At 43.0% G+C, this 21,178-nt stretch overlaps 1 protein-coding gene across 1 annotated transcript in view; it reads left to right on the top strand.

Moving 5' to 3' along the window:
- Positions 1-21,178, top strand: part of HIBADH (3-hydroxyisobutyrate dehydrogenase) — a 76,438-nt gene that overhangs the window by 52,276 nt on the left and 2,984 nt on the right. The window contains exons 5-7 of the mRNA XM_083468515.1: positions 1,583-1,716; positions 2,955-3,031; positions 20,874-21,030. Of these exons, the coding sequence (XP_083324641.1) occupies positions 1,583-1,716; positions 2,955-3,031; positions 20,874-21,030 (368 nt within the window). The remainder of the gene's footprint in view (positions 1-1,582; positions 1,717-2,954; positions 3,032-20,873; positions 21,031-21,178) is intronic.

The raw sequence follows: 21,178 nt of genomic DNA, 5'->3' as shown, positions 1-21,178 counted from the left end.
CCGCATCTGGCTGTGCTCTGATGTCCATCCATCCCATCCTCGTCGCCAGTGTTAAGTCGTGGGTTGACATAGCAGCCGGCACAGCGATTTCTTCAAGTAGCTCTTTATTAAGGTAAGCTGGAATAGAACTGAGAGCGAACAGCTCAGCCGGCCTGTATTTATAGGGAGCCGGCTGTCAACATTGTAACCACAACAGCCCAGAGTTCCCGCCTAAAATAACTGCCGCGGACCTGAGTGAAAACTATCTACAGACCTGAGTGAAAACTATATACAGTATCCCCCTGTTGGCCCAGGGTGAAACTACACTACATAACAGAGATGTGTGATGAAACTCTTCCAAATAGTAATTTGGAAAGGCTGCCATTGGCTGTGTGGATATATCAATATGCCAAGGTGTGGCTGAAGAAACTGGAGCAGCTGCTGGTGGATGGGCCGTGGTGCAGCGAGAGGCCCCCAAATGTGGAGGCAATGCTGGATCTGCTACTCGGCCTTGACACTGAGTGCAGTCGCAACTTGCCACTCCAGAGGGACAGGCTTGTCTCGGTCTTGCTCCAGTGGAAATGGACCTCCTGTTTATTGAGAGTGGCAGGGACAAGTTCCTCATCAGTGGTGCCATTGGTGGTAGGCCCAAGAGCCTACTACCTGAGGACCCCGGTGGCACTGCGGTTTAACCACTGAGCCTCTTGGGCTTGCTGATCAGAAGGTCGGCGGTTTGAATCCCCTTAACAGAGTGAGCTCCTGTTGCTCTGTCCCAGCTCCCACCAACCTAGCAGTTTGAAAGCACACCACTGCAATTAGATAAATAGGTACCACTGCGGTGGGAAGGTAAACGGCGTTTCCATGCACTCTGGTTTCCATCACGGTGTTCCATTGCACCAGAAGTGGTTTAGTCATGCTGGTCACATGGTCCGGAAAACTGTCTGTGAAAAAACGCCGGCTTCCTCGGCCTGAAAAGGAGTTGAGTGCCACAACCCCATAGTTGCCTTTGACTGGACTTAACCATCCAGGGGTCCTTTACCTGAGGACCCCAGTCAATGCAACATCTGACCAAGCTGGCTTAACAATGGGCGTTAAGTGTACTTTATGTGTATTTTTATGAACTGAATAGAGACACCGAGGCTTGGAGAGTGTGTGTATGAACTTAACAGTGCTTAGCTTATTTTTTGTTGCCATTTTGTTGATGTTGTTAATATTGCTTTATAGATTATAAATGCCATATGGATTTGTTAATCCTATAATATGACTTTTGCTGCAATTGTGATGTTTAGCTTATTTTTCAACTGCTGTTTTCTTAATAAATTGTAATTATTTTATTGGTGGTTTGTTAACTATTTTATATGATTTATGCTGCATTTGTGATATTCTTTTTTTTTTAATGGTTTGTAAGTGGCTTTGAGGTTCATTTGAATGAAAAGCAGCATAGAAATACAGTAAATCAAATCAGTGCCTTTGTACCTGTCACATTGAACTCCACGGCATCACTTCTGTGTCGTCTTCACGTTCTGGCATCATTAAGTAGCTGCGAATGGAGTGACCTGAAAAGAAGCTAAACTCCATTATGTGTTGCTGTTTTGAACTTTAGGTGTTGGAGCTGCCCGAGCAGGAAACCTTACCTTCATGGTTGGAGGAGCAGAGCAAGAATTTGATGCTGCAAAGGAGCTGCTTACATGTATGGGTTCCAATGTGGTCTACTGTGGAGAAGTTGGAACTGGACAGGTACAGACTGGAAAAAATCCTAGACATTTCTTGCCATCTTTCCACAGACAGGCTTAGACTATCTTTTTCCTTGTTTAGGGAAGTTTTTAATATTTGGTGTTTTATTCTGTTTGGTGTTCTGTTGGGAGCCTCACAGGGTGGCTGGGGAAACTCAGCTAGATGGGCGGGCTATAAATAATAAGTTGTTGCTGTTGTTATTTCAATGTGTCCTTGATTACTAAGTTGTCATATTGCCTTTTGATCCTGTCACGTTTGTGATTATTTTTTGGGAGGCGGTGGTAGGGTTTTATGGTTTATTTGACCTTAGTCTCTATATCAGGCTTCCTCAAACTCGGCCCTCCAGATGTTTTTGGCCTACAACTCCCATGATCCCTAGCTAGCAGGACTAGTGGATGCTGGGAATTGTAGTCTCAAAACATCTGGAGGGTTGAGTTTGAGGAAGCCTGCTCTATATCAATATTTAACTGGGAAATGATACAGAAGACTTTAAGATAACCAATTAAGGATGAAGATGCCTGGAATGCCTCTTAGATCAATTTATATATCACAGAATAAGCAAAGGTCTAAGTCCTGGGATGCATGCATTGGTTTACAGTGGAAGATAAGCCAAGATAAATAACTATACAACCTTTAGAAGTTGTCCGGAGGCAGCCCCTGTATAGGAACGTTTTAAATGTTTAATGTTTTATTACGTTTTTGTAAATGAAGCCGCCCAGAGTGGCTGGGGCAACCCAGTCAGATGGGTGGGGCACAAATATTCTTATTCTTGTTTATTATTCAGTTAACAAAGTGAGAAGCAAACATAAGAAGAACATGCCGTGATAGGTGCGTGTAAAACAGAATATGTACCTACCATCTTTTCAGTCCATTCTGTGGCGGATTTCTGCTTACACATTCAAACCTATAAGCACATATTTGTTGCAGTTTGCTAACTATACTTTTCTGGTTGGTTATTAGACAGTGACATCAACAAATTGTCAGTAAGAACAAATATTTATACAGTTCTTTTAAAAGTGCAAATGCAGATGACTGTTAATGTCTGAGGCATACCAAATCAAATTACTGTGCAAGTGTTTCAAAAATTGTTTTGCAGCTTTTGATATCCTTGCCCCTGAAAACATGTTGCTGTCTGTTCTAGGGACTGGCTGTGGAGCAAATGCATTCATAATAGAATTTGAGTTCCTGTTGGATAGTTATCTGGATAACAGAAATTCATGGGGTGTTGAATTTCTTTTCAGGCTGCAAAAATCTGCAACAACATGTTATTGGCCATTAGTATGATTGGAACTGCAGAGGCCATGAATCTTGGAATCAGGTAAGTTTGCCTTTTATGATATCCTTTTTATATCGGTTTGTGTTTATGTGTTTTTCTGACTGACTCTTCTATGGGAGAAGAATGATGTTTCAGAAATGTAGATTAACAGCTGTTTGCAGCATAAGTGTAGTATTTCATTATTGCAATGCTTTCCACCCCCACCCCAGAAAAACACCCAACCCCGACAACCTTGTTTGTTAATCTAGGCTAGGATTTCAGGAAGAAGGAACATTATTTATAAAGACCATAAAATGAAATTACATTTTGATATTGTTATATAGAAGCTCTTTTTCTTATTTTCAGACGAAACATGAAACAGAGAAAGAATAACGGTTGCAACTACTTGCAAAAGACAAAGGGTTTTTAAATTATTATTCACGCAATTATGTGATCTGGAAGTTTGCAGTTGTGTGAACTCCCCCGTATGCAGCTCTGACATTTAGCTGCCACATTTTGATACATCCTTTGTGGCATCATGTCCTGTATCTACTAACTGCTGAGCATGCACTTACTAAGCTGGCAAGGTTCCTGGGAAGCCCCAGACGTGGGAATTCCTGTCTTACTTTCTTTCTACTTGATCCTTGACTCTGAAAACCACAATAGATATTAAATAATAGTTGCATCCCTGTGATTGTAAACAGCAGCAAACCCAAGTTCGTTCCCAACGTAGCATTAGTGTTGCTTTTGTTGCTTTTTATTACAGTGGTACCTCGGGTTACAAACACTTCGGGTTACAGACTCCACTAACCTGGAAGTAGTACCTCGGGTTAAGAACTTTACCTCAGGATGGGAACAGAAATCGTGTGCTAGCAGTGCGGCGGCAGCAGGAGGCCCCATTAGCTTAAGTGGTACCTCAGGCTAAGAACGGTTGCAGGTTAAGAACGGACATCCGGAACGAATTAAGTTTGTACAGTGGTACCACGGTTTCAGAACGTTTCGGAACTCGAACGCTGCAAACCCGGAAGCAAATACTTCCGTTTTCGAACGTGCCTCGAAAGTCAAACATCTTCTGCTGCGTGTTTCTCACTTTCCTGATTTGAATTTGCAGATTGCCCTTTGAGCCTTGGTTTTCGAACGTTTCGGAACTCAAATGGTTTTCCGGAATGGATTACGTTCGAAAACTGAGGTACCACTGTATTTATAAAATTGCCTACAGTACACTGGCTGCTGTACATTAGTCAGAGGACTAATGGTCACTGTGAAGTTGCATCCTCATGACAAGAGCAAAACAAACCTGGACCCATCCATCGGCCTGAGAAGGAGAAACTGTAGGGAAGTTGGTCTAAAGGCTGCTGAGTTGGGAGAGGGAGGGTTGCTTTATGTTACTAAAGTCAGTCACAAGCCATTTTGAGGATCAGTGGATTGACAGGTGGGTTATAAATTTTCTAAATATTCTTCCATATTCCGACACAGTAGCAAATAGCCACAATGCTTCCCTGTCTCAAATCTGCACCCACTTCTGTTTGATGTGAAAAATTGCTACTGCTCCTGTTTATTCCTTGTTTTTTAATATTTTGACAAGTGTAGATCACAGTCCATTCTAGTGGCTCCTATCTATAGAGAAGTACGGATAAGAATCTCAGTCAGTAAGAATCTTGCCTTGAGATATAGGAGTCTGTTTCTCCTTGCAGAATATCTATCTCACCACAGCATGATTGATCATGTAAAAAGTCCAGAGACAGAGTTGTTTACATTCTAGCCATTTTCCCTAGAATTAATGCCATTCATTCACTAGTTGGAGAGTCTGGATGAAGTCATTGCCACACCATTGCAATCTGGTCTTTTCCCCTGCTGTCTTTCCCTGCTTTTAAAAACCTGCTTCAACTGGACAAACTGTCCAGTATGGACTGGTTAAGTACCATTGAAACATTTCTCTGATACTGGACGTTTAATAATGTCCTGATAATTGATGGCCACAGCAATCATTCCCATAATGAATTGTTTTCTACCTATAACCTGAACAATACCATGGTTTGGGATAGTAAAAAACAAAATTAAGAAAATTATCACAAAGGTCATGCTACAAATAAGAAACATGACTTTTCTAAATAACTAAACAGCATGACATTTGTGGCCTCAGCTATCTGGAAATAACACATATTAAGATCTTGGCCATGGGCAAGATGCATTAAGGGATTTTTTAGGGAGATTATAGTGTCATCTTAAGTCTCATGTGGAAACAATACATTTTGTTTTCCTTTTTTAAAAAATCTTCATCTAATTGATTGCAGAAGTGCCTCGGTTTTGTTAAAGGGCTGTACTGTGGGATAAGATCAGTGTGTTGGTAGATCAGTGTGGAAGTTTTAGAAAAGTAGGGACATCACTGGCACCATGAACTATGGGATGTGTAGACCTACAGCAACATACATGAGCATTAATGTAAGCTGTGAGATGACAAAAGGCTTTGAGAACAAATAACTGACCCTCCATATTCCTATGCCTTAATGCAGGCATAGGCAAACTCGGCCCTCCAGATGTTTTGGGACTACAATTCCCATCATCCCTAACCACTGGTCCTGTTAGCTAGGGCTTATGGGAGTTGTAGTCCCAAAGCATCTGGAGGGCCGAGTTTGCCTATGCGTGCCTTAATGCAAAGAAGGCAACTGGATGTCATCCTTGACTCCTCTCATCCTTGGCTACCATGCTGGCAAGGGTTGGTGGGAGAACACCTGGAAAACACTATGTTAGCTATTCCTGCATCAGTGTATGGAATGCCCCACTCCAAGAATGAGCTTCCTCCCTCTTCTGTGAAGCATATTCTCTATGACCAGGCTAGAAACTGACCGATGGGACATTCTGTTGACTTTACTCATTGTCTTATGCTATCTTGGCTCATTTAAAATGTGACGTCCTGAAATATATGCTAAAAAACACTTCAATAAAAAACCTCACACACCATGAAAAGGAGGCTAGCAATTAGACTACAAGTAAGGTATTGCTAATTCAGCACTCAGGAAATATAATTGCTCAGTTTGCTTGCTTTAGCTGAATCAAAAGTGTGGAGAACACTGCCACCACTGAAACTATGTCCAAGCTCTGCTGTTACATAGTCTTCCGCCTGAGCCCAGCATGGCGCTGTCCAGGGTGCCGCTGAAGCCTCCCCTGGAACATGCTGGGTCCATGGCTCAAAACAGAACAATGGTTTTCCATTGTCCACCACCGCACAATTTTGTCAGTCAGTGTTCAGTGTCAGCATGCTCAGTTTTCATTGGACTTTTTTGTTTTGTTTTGTTTTGTGGGAGCGAGGTTTCCAAAGGGAGAGTTGGGAGATGTTGGGTAAGTACAATGGGTGCCCAGCTCAAACGACAACAAGATGTTTCATTTCTCCCTTGATTTCTATAGCAAGCTGTCACTTCCATTACAGTGGTACCTCGGGTTACAGACACTTCAGGTTAGAGACTCCACTAACCCAGAAATAGTACCTCGGGTTAAGAACTTTGCTTCAGGATGAGAACAGAAATCGCGCGGCAGCAGCGGGAGGCCCATTAGCTAAAGTGGTACCTCAGGTTAAGAACAGTTTCAGGTTAAGAACGGACCTCCGGAACGAATTAAGTTCTTAATCTGAGGGTACCACTGTACTTCTCAATGTGGACCAGGAAAAGGCCTATACAGACAGTGGAATGGTTCTCTCTACCCTTTTCATATCTATTTCCTTTCTCCATCCTCTGTTCCCAAGTTACTCCATTCCATTCCTCCTCTCACCAGTGTGGTGTAGTGGTTAAGAGCGATAGACTCGTAATCTGGTGAACCGGGTTCGTGTCTCCGCTCCTCCACATGCAGCTGCTGGGTGACCTTGGGCTAGTCACACTCCTTTGAAGTCTCTCAGCCTCACTCACCTCACAGAGTGTTTGTTGTGGGGGAGGAAGGGAAAGGAGAATGTTAGACGCTTTGAGACTCCTTCGGATAGTGATAAAGTGGGATATCAAATCCAAACTCCTCCTCCTCTTCTTCACTCCTTTTTATATTTTTGTTTTCTCTTGCTAACCATTCAACATTCCATGGGCATGGGGAGATGCAGATGGCACTGTACTCTAAACCACTGATCCTCTTGGGCTTGCCAATCAGAAGGTCAGCAGTTCAAATCCCTGTGACAGGGTGAGCTCCCGTTGCTCTGTCCCAGCTCCTGCCAACCTAGCAGTTCGAAAGCACACCATTGCAAGTAGATAAATAGGTACCGCTGCAGCAGGAAGGTAAACAGTGTTTCTGTGCGCTCTGGTTTCCATCACGGTGTTCCATTGCGCCAGAAGCGGTTTAGTCATGCTGGCCACATGACTCAGAAAGCTGTCTGCGGACAAACGCCAGCTCCCTTGGCCTGAAAGTGAGATGAGCGCCGCACCCCATAGTTGCCTTTGACTGGACTTAACTGTCCAGGGGTCCTTTACTTTTACCTTTTACCTTTTCTATGGGCATTAAGCATGTTAAGCACTCCTTGGTCCATTTGCAGTGGAGAATTCTGTCACCTTTTCCCTAGGTTTTCTCCTTAGAATTTGCAAACTCTGAACTGCATAGCTGTTGCTATTTGGGATACAAAACAAGGACTCTCAAGAAATTGAATTGGAACAAGGATAAGGGATGGTTTAAAGCAATTTATACGTACTTATGTTCAATGTCTATCCTGCAGTTTTGCTTCGTTCTTTTAAAAATAATTTTTATTGTGTTTAACTCTTCTTCTAGCCATGTATTCCAGAACTTATAGTTTGCATACCGGTAAACATAACTCCCTCCTGTAGTGAGCCATTAGCTACCCCTTGGACCATCTAGCCAACCCTCTTAAACTCGATTTTGCCAGCCAGTTCAGTTCTCAGTTCTCAAACTTTCATTGGCATACATACAAGATTCCAGTAAGGTTCAGTACAATCAAATCATTCGGCAAAATCTGCATCTAACACTTAAGTTAATGTTGTATAGCATTCACGCATGTTGCATAAACCTGGCTACTACAGTCATACCTTGGTTGACAAACGGCTTAGCAGTCAAATGTTTTGGCTCCCGAACACCGCAAACCTGGAAGTGAGTGTTCCAGTTTGCGAATGTTCTTTTGGAAGCCGAATGTCCGCCGTGAATGTCCGCCATGTCTTAGTTTTCGAACCATTTCGGGAGTCAAATGGACTTCCGGAACAGATTAAATTCGAGAACCAAGGTACGACTGTATCTCCATTTTATCCCTGTCCTGAGTAAAGATGAGGAAGGCTATCTTACATTTCAACTGCTGCTACCAGTTCATTAAGGAAGGTGGGTAGGCATTGGGGTGGATAGTAGAGCAGCAAGATCTCTGTTCTGCTTCTGCCATCTATCACTTAAGTACAAACCCTCGCATCCAGCTCCCACATGGAATGACGTTTATTAATTAAACTGAGAGAGATTATTGTTGTTAAGAGATTGATTCCTTGTCAACATATTTATGATTTTCTGCTCTACATGTCGTCTGTAGCGATGTGCTTCCTTATGAACAGTATACATTTAATTTAACTTTGCAGTCTTTGACCGTTTTGTTCCTATATATTGCGAGGGTTTCAGTAATGTTGACCACATTGTTTTATATTTGTCGTTTCAGTTGCTCTCTAGGAGCTGTGTACCCTGTAAATACTTGTGGGTCCTGATCCTAAATAATAAATTCCTGTTTTGATATTGGCGAAGATAATAAGAAACACATGAATGTGTGCAAAGCTGTATATATATAAGTAAATGTATATTAACACATGCACACACATGTACCCAAAAGGCAGGATAATGGATTCACATTTCCTCTTAATTACCATATCAAGATGCAGTTGTTTTATTGAATTGCCCTTGTCTCAGATGTTAGACTATCTTGACCTATTAAGTTGTCATGTTGTAATTGAGATAAAAGAGGAATTTGCTTTGCATCAGTGCTAATTGGTTTATCAATATCCTCTACCATTTACATTTTAAAATTGAGCATCTGTAAGATAGGGAAGCGTATCTTTAACAAGCCATAATAAAACCCATAAGGTGGTATAGTGCTGTTGTAATTGAGGATTGTAAAGCTGTATCATAGTCAGTTTTAAGTCATGGTTTGCTTAATGAAAAATCAATCACCTATGACTTCATTGTATTTAGTTCAAGTAGAAACTCACATTTTCTGTTATAAAAAATATTCAGTAGCCTGCAGTATCTGGCACCATAATGCTATGCAACCCTAATTGGTTTTTGCAGCCACTGTAGCATGCAAGTATCTCTGGGTTTTCATATTCCAGGTTAAGGTTTGTGGTGCAAATTTGGATTCTGTTTAGGTTCTGACTGCTTTGATTGATGCCAGGTTTAAGGAATTCTATGAGTCTTAGCCCACATCATTAGCAATGCAGCATTGTCTGCAGTCTAAATTATCTGCCTCTCCTGAGCATCAGTCTGCCCCTATTGCCAGATTGCATAAAGAGAAAGCATTTCTATCTTGAAGAAAATGAAATGGTGGAAAGAGACTTCTCGAGGCAACAACATTCCCAAGTCATAGTGAGTGTGACACTCTCGCCTATGTGTCTTTTTCCTGCACCCAGAGGGGAGAACTAGACTAGTCCACAAGCTGGCCCCGCTTCTTACCTTTCCCTGCTGTCTCCCCCGCCCTACCTACTATGTGTTTGCAAATCTGAGAGGATCTGAGCAGAGAAATATTGCTGGTATTTGTTACTTCCTATGTGTAGAGAAGGAGGTCATGCATATAATCAGTCTGGTGTGTGTGTGTGTGTGTGTAGATATAGATAGAGATAGAGATAGAGATAGATATATATATAGTTGTTTAGTCATCTTTAGTCGTGTTCGACTCTCCGTGACCCCATGAACCAGAGCATGCCTTGGAGAAACTCACTTTCTTCTCAAAGCTTCTCCTTTTTTATGTCCATGGAGTTTTCTTGGCAAAATACTGGAGTGGTTTGCCAGTTCCTTCTCCAGGTGGATCACATTTAGTCTAAACTCTCAGCTATGACCTGTCCGTCTTGGGCAGCCCTGCCCGGCATAGCTCATAGCTTCTCGTAGTCGTTCAAGCCCCTTCACCACAAGGCAGTGATCCATGAAGGGTGTGTGTGTGTGTGTGTGAGTGTGTGTGTATTCACACACAATTAGTGAATTGATGCAACTGCTAATAGAACAGATCTGTGTGAGCAAAGTCTTACAGAAAGCATTGAGATTTGGTTTAAGTTTCATTTTGTGCAGATATAAATGACTTTGACTTCTGGAAAGTCAAAGGTAGGAAGATGCTTTATTGTGAGTCAGACCATTGGTCCATCTAGGTCAGTTTTATCTGCTCAAGTGTGGCGAGCCCTTGTGGCCAACCCTCTGGTGGGGAGGGGGCATGTCAGCGGCACTTAGGACCAAACCAAAAGCAGGTGGGGACATCCTATGTGCACCATGCACACATACACACACAATCCTGTGATCTGGCAAAAGAGGAGAACAATCTCTTTATCCATGGGTTGCAGTTTTGAAAATAGCTCTTTCTCAGCATGCAGCACAGGAACACTACAATCCGCCCAAGGGGACTCTTCCTTCTTGGGCAAGTCATAACATAGAAGCCAGAAGATGCATGGGGGCTGAGGAGAGGCTGTTGGGCTGCTACAAAAGGCCATCACATGGGTCAACTTCCCTGCCTCTCATTTGCACTGAATAGCACTGACCTTTAAAGCCCTAAATGGCCTCGGTCCAGTATACCTGAAAGAGCGTCTCCACCCCCATCGTTCTGCGCGGACACTGAGGTCCAGCTCCAAGGGCCTTCTGGCGGTTTCCTCGCTGCAAGAAACCAAGCTACAGGGAACCAGGCAGAGGGCCTTCTCGGTAGTGGCGCCTTCCCTGTGGAACGCTCTCCCACCAGATGTCAAAGAGAAAAACAACTACATTTAGAAGACATCTGAAGGCAGCCCTGTTTAGGGAAGCTTTTAATGTTTAATAGGTTGTTGTATTTTAATATTCTGTTGGAAGCCGCCCAGAGTGGCTGGGGAAACCCAGCCAGATGGGCGGGGTATAAATAATAAATTATTATTATAGCAGGGGCTTTCCAGGATTACAGACACGAATATTTCCGAGGCTTATCTAAATATGGCAGGATTGAACTGGTTTGGGGTTTTTTCCCCACGTAGGCATATTTTCTACCACTGAACATGGCTCTTTCCATTTTACAAGAAGGCACACGAGTTTTCTTCCTCCAGAAGACGTTTGACCCAAATCTGTTTAGTCTTCAAACAGTGTCTTTCTTTCAGTTTTCTTTTCTGTTCTAAAACATTTTACAAATGTGGGTGCAGCTGGATCTCACGGTTGGCCAATCTGCATGTGAAAACCATTTCCTAGCCAACAGTGGTCAAGTTATTCTAATCATAAATACTCACCGGATTTTGGGCATTGTCCTTTGGAACTATTAGTGGGTTGAATTAGTAACTAGTCCAAGATGGTACATGTTTCCTTCTAACCTTGGCTGCTAAACCATGGAGTCATTTCATCATCTGCTGTGCCCATTTGCATGTATGTTCAGAAACGGTGGCCCACTGTCTTGTAGCAAAGCTGCACAATGAAGTGTAACGGTTGGGAACACTTGGCAATCCATCTTGCTCTTTAGAAGTTCTCATGCCTGTTAATGAAAGTTGATATTGCTGGGTGGGTGGGGGGTTATTTTTTAAAAAATCCTGTAAAGTATTATGAACTTTGAATGCTGGTTTCTTGCCTAAGGAACAATAAATGCAAAAATTAGGCTAGTTGCAAAGGATACTGGAATACAGCTCTGCACACCCATTGAAGGATCACTAATGTGTGCATGAGATCAGAAAATGCACAGAAGTGATGCTAGATTGGGAAGGATTGGCTCCCACCCACAGTATCAGGTAATAGCACATCCATTCTCCTATTACAAAATGCATGAGTGTGTGCCTGTGTATATGAAACAGTGACTTGGGCTGGAGAACTCAAGCATCTGTCCTGCATTAATTTTTCTTCTCCTTTTACGACTCCATTACACTCTTCGCCGTTTCTACTACTGATGGGTCAGGATAGTATGTTATACTGAAACATTATTTTCTCATTTACTATAAACCTGACTGTACGTTGAAAGTGTTTTCAGATTCTCAGTTGTTTTTTAAAAAAGGAAACTGTACTGCATGACAGGGGACTCAGCCATCCTCAAAACAGCATGGGAAAAATATGCACACTGAATCTTCAGCTCTGACTGACTTTTCTTCTAACTTTTAGAAATTGCCATAGTCTTAAATTTGCAGCAGTGTCCGCCTACTAGCAAAATCAAAGCAGCATAGTTCTGTGCATGTGAATAGCTGCGAGTAAGCACTTACCAACATTCTTCAAGTAGCTTAGAACCACTAAAAATGAATGTTGTCTGCTATCAATTTCTTTGGGGCTGACAAGTGTGTTTTTCGAAGTGACAGAATTGTTCTCTAATAAAATACACACCGTGTTTGCAATTTATAGAGCTTTTGCTAGGTTGGAAAAGAAAATTGTTTCAGCAAGTAGAAATCCCTCTGTAGTAAATTCTCCCCTGAAGAATACATTATCATGATGGGAACGCATTGTTATTCTGCTTATGTCACAAGAACGCTTAATTAAAGCACAAGGCTAGTTTTGCAGGATTCTTCATTCCGAACACCGGAGAAGCAGATTATTCAAGCCGAAGATGGATTTGTGAACTGTTTTCACATGTATGTGTGCAGATCTTACCTTCCGTGGCTTCTGCTTTTAAGAGCAAAGAAGAGAGGATGCACTTTGGACAACTTAAAGTACATAGGAATATTATATGGCGGGAAGGACTCCACAAGCACAGAGGGTACAAGTAGGAGGTGCCTCCACGTGCCCTTGGGGTGTATGGAGTGAAGCTGCTGCTGCCCATTGGACGAGGGGAGGTTATTCAGGAGAGGGAAGGCATTGCTGAGGCTGGAAGCAGGAATGGGAATGTCTCCAGCATAAAATGGTGACACTGCTTATGTGCTTTGAATCTCAGCATTTACCTGGGAGTTATCCACACTCAATTCAGTTGGACTGACTTCTGAGTAAACATGCAGTAGACTTGTGCTGCATGAAGGTTGGCTTTCAAATCAAAAAGATTTCTCTTAAAAATAAACACCCTGAAATATTTATGAACATCGGCATGTTGCTGTTATTCTGAAACTGGCCATTTTACAGAATGATGTGTAAAGCCTGTCTTAATACCTCTGTGCAATGCAACATTTTAGATATTTCTGTCTACTTGGGTAGTAACGTCAATTTTTTCTTTATATAGCACATCCAGGTATAAAGGAAACTTGGCATTAGTGGTTACGACTCAGCCAAAATTAATCAATTTGGGTTTCTCAAATGGGTTGCATATAGTCTGAAAAGCATTTTTTTAAAGTTTGGGTTTAGATCATTATCATCCCACTGAAAGATTGGCAGCAAATTAAACTACGCTAGTAATTTTGGTCTGGTTTAGACGATTGCCTCATTATTTGTGCAACTATTTATTCCTGACAGCACCCCTAAATCTGAGAGAGCTCAACGCTATCTTTCAATATTTCAGCTACTTCGGTCCCAGTTAAGTATCATGAAGTAGAATATATTATTTCTTTTTATTGCAGGCCAAAATGTTTTAACTATGGTAATGAGTTGTCTAACCCCTAGTTTTATATTGGGTGTGGGATTGCAGAGGAAATAAAACTTCAAATTATAAGGTAGGTTAAACTGAAAGAGAATGAATGGGCCAAAGTTACCCTGTGGAGTTCATGGCTCAGCAGGGATTTAAACCTCAGTATCCCCTGTCCTAGTCCCAAACTCCAACCCCAGGGTGGCCAATGTGGGGTCCAAATGTGACTGGACTCCCAGCTCTCATCAGTCCCAACCCGCATGGCCCTATGAATGGTTGGAATTGTAGTCCAACATCATCTAGAGAGCATCACATTGGCTACCCCTACTCCAATCCCTGACCCACATTGGCTGTAGAGTTTCAGTTAAATCCTTCAGAAGTTATGATGTAGTGGTTAGAGTGCCTGAGCTGGGTTCAAATCCCCACTCATCCATGAAGTTCACTGGATGACCTTGAGCCGCTCACCATTTCTTAGCCTAACATACCCTCCATAGGGTTGTTGTGAGGATGAAACTAGGAGGACGGAAACCTATGCCATGTTGAGCTCTGCAGGAAACGTAGAATAGAAAAGTAACACTTCATTTTTCTGCAATTTTTTGAAATGTTGAAAGTGCTTATCCAGCAAGCTCCATCTTCTTTGTTCCTTCTGATGTGCCTCAAGAGGAGGTGAGATGAAGTGGTGAGAGAAGCTAGGAAAGGGTTCTCAAATGAAAGGCCTCTTCCAACCATAAACCTTTCTTTTTACTCTACCTCTATTCTACTAAGAAATCCATGCCTTGTAAGATACAAGGCAATCCTCCATAGTCTGTATCAGGCATGTCCAAGCGGTCGATCATGGGTCATCCGTGGTCGATCGGGGTCGATTGCATCATTCTGATTGATCGCCCCCCAAAAACAACTTTTGTTCTTCCTCCCCCAAAAAAGCTCAACAACTTTGGTCAATCCAATGGGTAGATCACTGCCAGGTTTTTTTTAATAGTGGGAGTCGATCACAGTCTCTTGGGAGTTGGACATGCCTGGTCTATATACCGTATTTTTCGCTCTATAACACGCTCCCAACCATAACACGCACGTAGTTTTAAGAGGAGGAAAATCCATAGGCATGCCACCCATAGGCATTCCTTCCATAACACTCACAGACATTTCCCCTTACTTTCTAGGAGGAAAAAAGTGAGTGTTATGGTGCAAAAAAGTACGGTACATTGTTGGATCAAGTAGTCCTTTAAAATGCACATGAAGAAGTTGCCACTCTCATTGCTCCTAGCTGGGATGAGATAACAAAAACTAACCTAGGAATGTGGCTGCTATTTAAAGGTGCTTCAGACTATAGACCCAGTGGCATAGCAGCAGTTGCCAGTGCCCCGGGTGCACGTGTGTGCCGGTCAGGGGCGCCAGCCCAGCCCTTGCCACCAAAGCAACCCCACCCCCTCCAGAGCAAAACTGGGCCGTGCTGAGTTGCCTGCCCATCCATGCAGGGGGGAGCCTGGCTGGCCGACAAGGCCCTTGGCGGTGGTGAGGAGCACTGGGATGAACTGGGCTGGGGTTGCCTGCATGGGGCACTTGGTTCGTGCCCCCTCAAAAATTGTGCGCCCGGCCACACCACGCCCCCAGCACCTCCCACGCTATTTTTAGTATTTCATGCCTCCGATGCTGCAGATGAGATTGTTGTAAATCACATGCCTGTCTGAGAAGAGTGTGAGAAGTGTAAGACAGTCTTACTTCTTCCGCTGTAATGTACTTTCACTTTTACTTGTCCTGTTCTCTCACAGCTGGAGAGAACAGACGCCATTATGCTTGTGTCTGTACATAGTGTGTAAATAAATTATGGTTACCAGATTTTTTTTCAATGAATCCAGGGACACCTTTTTTTTTTTAAGCTGAGTAGCAACAGGGAGTCAGTAGTGGGGATGGTGAGGCAAAAGACCCTGGGCCCAAGCACACATGCATATTGTATAAAGGTGCAAAGCCCTTCTTTTGCACCCTGTGAAACATAAATGCACAGATTTTTTTTTAAAAACTGGGCAACAGCGCGCCACGCGCTCATGACTCCCGAGCCTTCCCCAATCTCCTTCCCCCTTCTCCCTTTGTTTTGGCAGATCAGGGGAGGCTACAGAGTCTTGGGTGGGCGGGCGTTGCCCAGGAGGGGCCAGCCTGGTAGTGCAGTTGGTTGTGGCTGGCTTCAGAAGCTGCTCGCTGCCATTGTGCAGGAAAAATGGCGGGCACCACGACAGTGAGCAGCTCCTGAAGCCAGCCAGAGCCTGGAGTTGTGGCTCTCATCTTGCTTTATTGGCCAAGGGAGCCAGCGTACAGCTTCCGGGTCATGTGGCCAGCATGACTAAGCCGCTTCTGGCGAACCAGAGCAGCGCACGGAAACGCCGTTTTCCTTCCCGCCGGAGCAGTACCTATTTATCTACTTGCACTTTGACGTGATTGTGAACTGCTAGGTTGGCAGGAGCTGGGACCAAGCAACGGGAGCTCACTGATCGGCAAGTCCTAGGCTCTGTGGTTTAACCCACAGTGCCACCCGCGTCCCGCCCATTTCCCGGGGACAGCTTTGCAAATCTGGAGACATTCCGGGGACAGAATTTGTCTGGTGAGAGATTTGCAAATCTGGGGACTGTCCCCAGAAACCGGGGACATCTGGTAACCCTAGAATAAATACTGTAGTACATTAGCTCTACGATGTCTCAAGCTTCTTGCTGTGTTAAGCTAGAAGATTACTGTGCATAATACCAGCTGGTTTATGTCGCTGAGCGCACTGGAGATGAGGGAAGAATGCCTTCTCCAGAGCTGCGCATACTTGAGGACACTCAGAGGCTTGCAGGCTCACCCTCAGGGCGTTTTCCAACAGCTGTGCCCCTGAATAGACCAGGCGTGAATCAGAAGTCGGTTACCATTGAGGTTGCAATTGCATAATAAAATCTACAAGATTTAGCTAGTCAGATAACTAAAGTTTCAAACTTACCTTTAACAAACAAAACTAGACGTGTTATACACTTCAGTAAACCTGAACTCCCTGCTAGCTTTTGAAGACTTTTAAGTATTTCCATGTGGATTATCTGCTGCAATTATTGACGGGATGCTGGTACTTTTCTCCCTCTCTCTCCTCACCCCCTGCCCAAAATGTGGAACACCTTTGCAATTGTAAATGCATGCGTGCGTTGCACATCCTCTCGCCATGTCCGGTGGCAAGTTATTATGGGGACTGACAGACTGTCATCGTTTTGATAGCTTGAGCAGTATATCTCTTGAACAGCAATAGAGCTCTTATGCAGAAAGTATCATATGTTCCAAGCCAATTTACAGGGAAACAGCAATAACATTTTATCATGGTTGAGAGCCCAGTAGCTGCTTCCTATTAAACTTGCCCTTTCAGATACCTGTCTTGGATTAATTTGTTGATTTCAAATGGAAACTCAGTCTTCTCCACTGAAGCATGACTTTCTAGGATAGACTCTTACTGAATGACAATTACTGTATATTCTAGCCGCTTTCAGACCATTACAAGCTTTGGGCGCAGTGGAAGACAGAGGACTTCTTCAGTAACTGATTTTAATACGTGTCTAATTTTAGCTGTCAGTTATCTACGCACCAGTAGACGAATCCTCGGAAAGATGAAATGCAAAACACCTCTAACTTGCTCCTTTTAATGATATACTTGCTGCAAGGGATAAAAAGGGAAGGATCAGGGAAAGGAGTCGCTTGAAGAACACCACATGGTGTGTGAGAACACATCATTTTGAACATTGGGCTTTCTGGGTTTTTTTTAAGTTTTCTTTTAAAATTGAGTGGTGTGAATGCATTGGAGATTTTTTTAGAACAGGGGTAGCCAACATGGAACCTCCATATGTTGTGGACTAGAACTTCCATCATCCTTGCCATTGGCCATGCCAGCTGGGGGAGTTGTTGAGGGCACCAGGACTTGTCCAGGATTGCCTTCCTCCAAATGATGCTGATGGATACATTCCATCAGTGGATGTCATGGACTGGCTGGATGCAGACGAGTGGTGGGAGACACCAGCTGGGGCTGAGAGTGGTGGGATGATGATGAGCGGTCGGAGGTATGAAGAGGGTGGCGCAAAGACAGACAAAGCGGAGAAGTCTCTAGTTGCTTGGGATGGACCTGGGAAAGGAAGAGACTTAGAGAATGGTGGGAAGGCAGGACCCTCAGTCTTCGCAACTGCGTCATTGGGGCAAAAACTACTGGGAAGAGGTGCTCTGCTCCCTAGGACTGAGCTGTTTTGTTTCTTTGAATAAGGAGTTATGGTGAAACTGACACCTTGTGAGTTATTGCTGACCTACTCCTGCCTTGACAGTGGAGCTGCAACAGTTTGATTCCACATGGGAAACCACTTTTCTCTTTCCCCATTCTCCCCACCCCCCAAGTTTGCACTTCAGAATACACCTTCTTGGGTGGTTGGTAAATTTCAAATATGCAATATGCCCATTTTTTATATAACAGAGGGAAGTTCTGTTCTGGAAGTGGTATAATGTCAAAGTATCTAAATCCTGAATTTGGTAACAGTTTTGAGTGAATCAAACCCTCGTGGTACTTAATAATTTTCAGTGGAGCCTTAACTAATATTCTAGTATATGGTCCACTGACTTGTCTACAACCACGGTGGTATGGGTTACCTTAGTGAGTTGCTGGGAGTGTACCTATGTGGGGAGTGCATTGAAAATTAAACATATGCACGAAATGTTGTCAAATGAGTCTCCTGTATTAAAATGGGAAAGATGGACAAGGTACCCTTCACATGATTGAGGATCAGTCTTTAGACTGGAGGTTAGTTTAGCAGCGGCGGGGGTGGTTTTAAGGGTAGCGCAACCATTATGGTCGCACCGGGTGCCGCCCTGCCAGTTACACCAAAACAATGCTGTAGAACAGAGCACAAGAGGCGGGTGGGGAGGAATTTTAGTGTCACACAGGTCACCGCTGAAATTTGAGAGCCCAGAGTCCACCACTGCAGGGGCTGAATGTCAGGACATCTTGCCTGTGCTGACAGAGGTTTGCTGGCTAACGGTCTGTTTCCAAGCGTGATTCAGAGGGCTGTCACGTACCTTTTAAAGCTGTGCATGGTTTCGAGATAGGAGAAGGAATTTCTGCTCCCTGTGCACTGAAGTCATCTTCAGAAACCCTTCTCTGATTACCCCCAGTATATGATGTGAGGTAAGGTGGGTGGCAACTGTGAAGAGGGTCTGTTGTGAAACCTCATCTATGAAATTCTCTCCCCAGGAGGCCTCGCCTGGTGCCTCTTCAGCACCAAGGGATAGCCTTTTTTTCCTCCCAGACTTTGTACTATCTGAAGGAGCTTTTATTACAGTGGTACCTCGCAAGACGAATGCCTCGCAAGACGAAAAACTCGCAAGACGAAAGAGTTTTTCGTTTTTTGATTTGCTTCGCAAGACGAATTTCCCTATGGGCTTGCTTCGCAAGACGAAAATGTCTTGCAAGTTTGTTTCCTTTTTCTTAAAACCGTTTCCTATGGGAAACCGTGCTTCGCAAGACGAAAAATTTGCAAGACGAAAAACTCGCAGAACGAATTAATTTCGTCTTGCGAGGCACCACTGAATTATTATTTTTTACTGCTGCTTTTATTCCACTCCTTTTGCCAATTTTAGGTGGCTGGGGTTGTCTTTTGGGGGGGTGCTTCTATATATTTTTAAACATTTTGTATACCACCCTGATTAATTCTGTAAGGAGGAGTGATGTAAAATCCTAATGCAGTCAAACCTTGGTTGTTGAACGTAATCCGTTCCGGAAGACCGTTCGACTTCCGAAACATTCAACAACTGGGGCGCAGCTTCCAATTGGGTGCAAGAGCTTCTAGCACTCAAGCGGAAGCCGCGTCAGACGTTCAGGTTCTGGAAAACGTTTGAAAACTGGAGCATTTACTTCCGGGTTTTCGGTATTAGGGCGCCGAAACGTTTGAAAACGGAGCTGTTCGAGAACCGAGCTTTGACTGTAATATGAGGGTGACTGTTAATCAGGAGCACTGTGGTAAATTATTTAAAATATATAAATATTGAATTTCTAGAAGGATTTTGGAAAATTGCATCAGAGCCTGTAGATTTATAATGCAAAGAAATACATTATGTGTTGTGTGGATGAATGGGGATTGGATTTCTTTAGTACTTGAGCTTTAGTGTTTCTTAAATGGCATACTACAGACAAGAATAGCTGATTGCTTTCACTGTTTGTTGTACAATGGAAAACGATTCTGAGTTTTTTGCCTAGTATGATTTTCAAACAAGAGTCCTTGATAAATGCTGTTAACAAAAGCTCCTGAGAGGTTTTAATTTTCAGGGGGTTAATGTTATAAAAAGTTCTGTTCCTCTTTCTCTTATTAACTTAACTTCTAGTTTTAAAACTACAAAGTGTGGGTGTTTTGCTTTCCTAGAACCATTACTTTTCTTTCTCTTGTTAAGCAAATCTCTGTAAGTCTCTCCTTTTTACATACCTAGCATTTATGTGAAACTTAACTTTTAACAGCTTTTGTTTCTGATTATACCTGCTAGTATAACTGCTATAAAATCACACTTTGCAGCTTGACGGCAACAACCACAGGAACATACCAGATTCTATTTTTTTAAAAAACAAAACAAAACACAAAACCAACCAGTATGCAGTATTAAAATATTTTTCACTATGTTATAAAGACTACCCTCCACTGCGTAGTGGCTTTTTCTTTCAACTCAGTGATGGCGATAGAACAAATGATGTTTCTGCTTGGACAAGCTTTGTTTTATCAGGATCAGTAACCACCTCAGCAATTGACCCAGAACTATAATGCATGTCTCTGAATAGATAGAGAGCATATGTCACAGTGTTGTGTAGACTTGCCTCTTGAGCAAGAGAGTGTAATAAAGATTTTATAAAAAGAAAGATAATAATAAGGAGAAGTTCTTAGTCTTATTACTGATACTGTAGTGTGTATAGCAGCCATGTTTCTAACTCGGCAGTTGATGGTTCACCTCATTTCCAAGAATATCACTTGAATTTTAAGAATCTAATATTATCTTCTAGGGCTCTGAAGCGCCTTTTTTATTATTATTCCTACTTTCACCTCACAATTTGCATGCAAAAAGTGTATGGACGATTGATGACCTTTAATTTAAGGAAGGGTCTCCCCTCTCTTCATATCAGTGCTCCAGATCATTTTTCAAGTCTTGGAATAAAGGTAGAGAAATGACAACACGGGCCTCGCATATAAAAATAAGTCACCCATAACATGTGCATTTTGACACGAACACTTCTCTTCTTTTGACCTTTGACAGGTTAGGGCTTGACCCAAAGCTGCTGGCCAAAATCCTAAATATGAGCTCAGGCCGTTGTTGGTCAAGCGATACTTACAACCCAGTGCCAGGAGTAATGGATGGCGTCCCTTCTGCTAACAATTATCAAGGTGGCTTTGGAACAACCCTCATGGCCAAGGTACGTATATAGGAAAAAACCCCATAAATGTGCTCATATAGAAAAGTTACTTGTCCTTCTTGCTGGACAGAATAAATGTTTTCTTTCAGTGCCTTCTCCTGCTCATGACGTTTAGCAGCACATTGTATTATTGTGTACAGATTTTCCT

Source organism: Podarcis liolepis (genome assembly GCF_965112155.1).
Source record: "Podarcis liolepis genome assembly, chromosome: 12".
NCBI classification, from domain to species: Eukaryota; Metazoa; Chordata; class Lepidosauria; order Squamata; family Lacertidae; genus Podarcis; species Podarcis liolepis.
Note: the sequence above shows the minus strand (reverse complement) of the source record. Positions and strands in the feature narration are given on the sequence as shown.